Source organism: Pelodiscus sinensis, chromosome 8 (genome assembly GCF_052426305.1).
Source record: "Pelodiscus sinensis isolate ZL-2025 chromosome 8, ASM5242630v1, whole genome shotgun sequence".
Classification (NCBI taxonomy): domain Eukaryota; kingdom Metazoa; phylum Chordata; order Testudines; family Trionychidae; genus Pelodiscus; species Pelodiscus sinensis.
This window is the reverse complement of record NC_143059.1, coordinates 71019805-71025290: the sequence shown is the minus strand read 5'-3', so window position 1 is coordinate 71025290 and position 5486 is coordinate 71019805. Positions and strand designations below refer to the sequence as shown.

Here is a 5486-nt window from a genome sequence, read left to right as displayed (position 1 = left end):
CACGCTGGGAGACGGGGGGTGAGAGTGGCATTGCATAGCCATTGGTTCTACCTGGAAACCTGATTCTCGTGCCGGCCTATTGGAAGGGGACGTCTGGTGCTCCTCTCCCCGTCTCAGCTCAACAGCCCACCCCATCTCTGATCTGCAGCCCCTGCTCCTCCAAACGGGTGTCCTTGTGGTTTGGCTCAGCTAGGTGGAGTAGGGGCAGGAGGGGAAGCAAGAGGCGCTCTGAACCGGCCTCCGTCTGGAGCGGCCAACCTAGTGTCCCGGGGATACCCCTTGGAAGGAGAGCCCTACGTGCCGGCCTCTCCAAGGCCTCGTCCGACCTTTGTGCCCATCCTCACACTTTACTATAGTACGTGACCATTTCCTTCCTGGGCAGGCTGAGGTGACTGTGGTGCCGATTTGAGCTGTTCCCATTCTGCAGCCCCTCCTGCTGGAGGCAAAGCGGCGGCTTGCATTTGTGCCAGCTCCGTAGGAGCTTGTTCATCGTCCCCTGGTCTGTGATACCCAAGAGCTTCTCCTTCTCTTCTCCCGCGTCTGAGGGGGCCTTCTCCGGGGAGTGGCTGTGCCCCAGGCCCATGTCCTTGTTCGTGGCCTCAAAGAACTGCTGGATGCAGACCTTGGCGAAGGTCTTGGCATGCTCTGTGCAGGTCTCGTCAAACAGCTTGCGCTCAATGTCTATGTAGTGGGACCAGTACTTGCTCTTCAGGAAGGCAGCTTGGGTGAAGCAGGGCCGGAGGGCCCTGACCAGGAAAGCCAGCATGGTCATCAGCAGCACGAAGGACCAGCCCAGAGCCTGCAGGGGAGGGAAAACAAACTAGGAAGACCCAAGGTAAGGCTCAGCCAAAGCCAAGGCACTTTGACTTAGCAGGGTTGTTCAGATGCCACCCGGTCAGGCCCCTCTGTAAGGAAGACGCTGGTATGTTTTGAACATGCTGCCAAGTCCTTGCCTAGCAGGAATTGCTTTATGTCAGTGTTTCTTAAACTTTTTAAGACCGAGGGACACCTAAAATGTCCGGTATTTTCTGATTTTTTTTTTTTCCCAGCCAGGAGGTGAAAATCCCGGGTGCTTACCTGGTTCCGCAGGGGAGCGGTCTGGCCCCGAACAGGAAGACAAGATGGCAGACAGTTGCCTGCAGCCTGTTAGGGCCAAAAAGTCTCAAAAGCATTTCTTAAAGGGTCCACGCTGTTTTTTTTTTATTATTATTTTAATTTTTTTTTTGCTTAATAACTTTGGTTTTTCCCCCCACTCCCCTTTTTCTTTTCTCAATAGAATTTTTTCTCCAGTGGGGTTTTTTTGGGGGGGACGGGAAGGGGGAAGGCTATTCAGTATTTTTGGTTAAACCATCTGACAACCCAGGTGCGTCTAGAGTACATTCTTCTGTTGAAAGAGGAATGGAAATGAGGGAAACTGAAAATGCAAATGAAGCGCAGATTTACAAATCTCATGCTTCATTTGCATAATCACGTCCAATCGCTTTTTCGAAAAAGTTTTTTAAAAAAAAAAGTCTAGACACAGTTCTTTCGGGGGAAAAAAAACCCTTTTTCGAAAGAACCCTGTAAACCTCATTTTTTAAGGAATAAGTGTTCTTTCGAAAAAGGATGGGTTTTTTTTTTGAAAGAACCACGTCTAGACTGCTGGGTTGTTTCGAAAAAACCTTTTTCAAAAAAGCGATTGGACGTGATTATGCAAATGAAGCACGAGATTTGTAAATCTGTGCTTCATTTGCATTTTCAATTTCCCTCATTTGCATTCCTCTGTTGAAAGAGGAATGTAGTCTAGACACACCCTAAATGGCTACAGAGCCAATGTGAGTGCACGAACTGATTGACACCATGCTCGCCTTCTAATGAGTCCTTTAATTACCAGGCAATGTCCTTTTATGAGGTGTACTACTACTCAGCATTTATCCTGACACTACAGATAAGAACCACAGCAGAGTAGGTAGGCGCTTCCATACTGCTGTAATATGTGTACTACTGCCCCCTGCTGGATAAAATCAGAAAGACACATGTGGGTTATAAGCTCTGTACTGCTAGTAGTTAATGGAGATTCTCCTTTTGCTCTAGTATTAGAAGCCTGTTCTTTGGATAGCAGAAGTTCTACCCCCGGTGTGTGGCATACCAATATAGTAAGAACTGTTAAGTTGGAGGCTGCCGTGAATGTGTTACAGCGTTATCTGCAAATGGATCATATGCCGGGCAGTGGTTTCCTAGCAGAGGAAGAATAAAGGCTCTAAAGAGTTAAGACACTGCCCATAAATAAAATGAAGCAGAGCAGCCAGGACAAACCTCACTGACAAAGAAAATCATCTTGCTTAGACTGCAGGCTGGATTTTACTTTGCCCGATGAAAAGTTCAAGGGAATTTGCATCCTTTCGAAACCACGCGGAACAAATAAGCTGAGAGCAACAACCGGAAAGTGTTTTGTTGACATGGCTGGCTTAGCCTTTGGTGATATTTACATTGCAAATGAGGGGATCATTTGTGCATTGGCCACATACCTAGGTGTAGGTTAGAGCGATTTGCACACACAGATGCACCTGCCTTCACTTCTCCAGCAGCCTTCTGTTGCTTCTGCATTGCATGGCAACTACCCTCAATTGCACCAGCATCTAGTCCAATGCCCTGTGGCTGATAATTGCCAGCTATGTCTTTAACACACCTGCTCACATGGTGCCAGTCAATGGGGGTGCGTCCTGATGCAGGAGGATCAATAGTGTAATTGCAGGCGCTGCCCTCATTCAGACAACTCTCTCTTTACTCTAAGCTGTTAGACTCTGTAACACGCAGCCTCCGTGAGCTGCAGATCCGTGTGTGCAACGGGTCTCTGTTCAGAGACCGTCTCTTCTGCAGTGATGCCCCAGGTGCTGGAGGGTGTTTTCTAGGCAGCCTGGAGACCGGGGTTCTGTTAATGGTATTCACCTGCCACGGGGTGGGCATGGGGGTAGGGGGGCTGGGATGCTGGTGGGTGAAGTGCTCTGCGGACCTCAGGTGGAAGGTGCCATAGTGGTGCTAGGAGTGATCATTCAACTCCTATCGAGGTTCCGTTTATAAAGAGTTGAAACAACTGATCGCTGGTTATAGGCAGATGAGTGACGTAAGGAGAATAAAAGTCACATCGGGGTAACCGTGTTAGTCTGTAACTTTAAAAACAAGGAACCCCGTAGCACCTTATTGCCTAACGTATAGTATCATGGGCTTTCGTGGACAAAACCCACTTCCTGCTCCTCTGAGGATGTGGGTTTTGCCCATGAAAGCTTATGAAACTACAGGCAGTCCCCGGGTTACGTACAAGATAGGGACTGTAGGTTTGTTCTTAAGTTGAATTTGTATGTAAGTCGGAATTGGTACATATTGTAGGGGAAACTCTAGCCAAACATTGCTCCAGAGCTCAGTTTTATTCTCCCACACCTCACTTCCCTCAGTCCTTTATTCTCAAGCTGAGCTGTCTGCTGAGAAAAGCCGCTCCGCGTCTCCCTGGTCTGCTGGGGGGAAGCAGCTAGTGCGGGGTTGCCTCACCTCGTTTGTAAGTAGGGATCCGATGTAAGTCGGATCCATGTAACCCGGGGACTGCCTGTATATATATAAGTAGTATAGATAGCTCTAAATGGCCAGGTAAGCCGGGCTAATAAAAAACTTGTGACTTATTTGAGCCCAGCAATCTAATGACTAGCTCTTTATTAAAACAGCTACTAATCATCTATTAACCCTTTATCAATGGCTGCATTATGACCAAATTATCATGATACCAGCAGCCTAGCAGCTACTTCAGATGTTCCCACTTTGTGCGGGGGGGACCTGAGACCACAACCCAGCCCGTGGGTCCGCATTCCCCAAGCCAGCTTGTGTGGGAGCAATGTCTCCACCAGAAATTGCTGCCCTTCGAAAAACATGTTCCTTTCCTCCATTCACTAAGCAGCTCTTGTTCTCCTTGAGAGTCAGTGTCCTGCAATTTTGCTCTCTGACAGCCATGTCATGTGATTCTGTGCTGCTCTGATGTAAGAATACTTGCCGTGATAGGATCCATTAGCAAGAAGAGGCCAAATTTAGCTCTGGGGTAGGCATGCATAACTCTCATTGACTTTAGTGGGAATTGCCCCAAGTATGCCATGGGCTAAACATAGCCCTGGATTTGTAGGGATCACTGGCCTGCCATAGAAATGCAGCCACTTCTGGAGTGGAGCATGGCTGTCCGTTGAATGGTGCAGTGCAACACTTCCCAGAATTGAGGACAGGCAGGGACTGTGCAAGCTGAATCCAACGGATACTTCATGGGGGGGGGGGGTGTTAGGAAGGCACCATCTAAGCACCCACAATGAATTAAGCCACTGAGATTGACAACCCTCGTCTTCCAGAAAATCCTGACTTGGGGACTGGACTCGATGACCTCTTGAGGTCCCTTCCAGTCCTAGTATTCTATGATTCTGTGATCGTTAATGTTTATGATGATCCAGGGCCTCAGATTTACATGCCATCCAAAAGTTGGAACCGGGCTCAGCCCCAGAGAAAGAGCACCCCCTGCTGGAGTACCCACACTACTTCCTGCACCCACCGGGAGTTTCTTCCCACCCTGGTAGTGGCCAAGCTCAAAGAGCCGAGAGCCCGGCTCTTACCTGTGAGATGCAGCGCAGGTACCGCACCGCCACCTCCCTGGCAACCAGCTCCTGCCCGTTGTAGATCTCTTTGCAGGGGATGCGGGCCAGGATTCGCCGCATCTCCTTCTCCGACAGGCCCGTGTAGCTCCTGTTCCCCAGCTTCTCCACGGGCACGGCGGTGCTGAACGCGCACATAAAGCACTTCCCGTCCAGCAGCGTCACGGAGATCCACACCGCCGGCGCGATCATGGCCCGCTGGGCCATGGAGCAGAACATGTAGCGCAGGACGGCCGGGTCCTTCTGCCTCATGCCCGTGGGCCTCCTCCACTCCTCTGCCAGCATGGACACGTTGTTGTTCATCACAAAACCCAGCAGGAACAGGACAAGGGGGGGCGCGAGCAGGATACCCAGGCCGTACGCCAGGTTGTAACTCGGCAGGCAGGGGCAGTTGAAATCGAAGGCTGAGTACATCTGGGCACTGGCCAGGGCCATGATCCCGCAGATGCCGTTCATGAAAGATTCCTGATTGGACTGGAGGAACTGGAAGATCATTCGGAACTTATCCATCTTCACTGGCAGCCTTTACCTCCCTGCTTCCTTGAGCCCAGGCCAAGATCTTGTTCCCCTTTTGCTTTATTCTTTCTCTCTGGGAGTCTTCCCTTCCTTCTGCCAAGACCCACGGCACATCTTCCAGGAGCTCTTGATTTATTCAATCACCTGGAAAAATGCCCCTTTCCTGCCTCCCCAGTGTTTAAAGCAAACAACTCACCATTTTCTTTAGCTTATTGAAGAAACACTATTTGCAAAAATCCTTAATTTCTTTTCCCCTCTTCTAAGAGTGTATTGTCCGCAAGACTTGGCTAGTTCTTGGCTTGGTGAATCTGC

The 5486-nt window shown here is 49.7% G+C and overlaps 1 protein-coding gene across 1 annotated transcript; it reads right to left on the bottom strand.

Annotated features, from left to right (window-relative positions):
- Nucleotides 1-340: 340 nt before the first annotated feature.
- Nucleotides 341-5168, bottom strand: CALHM1 (calcium homeostasis modulator 1). The gene is made up of 2 exons (XM_006120868.4): nucleotides 4620-5168; nucleotides 341-799 (listed from the first exon to the last, which is right to left on the bottom strand). Exons 1-2 carry the CDS (start codon nucleotides 5166-5168, stop codon nucleotides 341-343), a joined length of 1008 nt encoding a protein of 335 aa, XP_006120930.2.
- Nucleotides 5169-5486: the final 318 nt, after the last annotated feature.

Coding starts and splice junctions, on each gene's coding strand:
- CALHM1 (XM_006120868.4), bottom strand. CDS start 5,168: ATGGATAAGTTCCGAATGATCTTCCAGTTCCTCCAGTCCAATCAGGAA. Junction 800..4,619: donor ACCTGCGCTGCATCTCACAG/GTAAGAGCCGGG, acceptor CCTCCCCTGCAG/GCTCTGGGCTGGTCCTTCGT.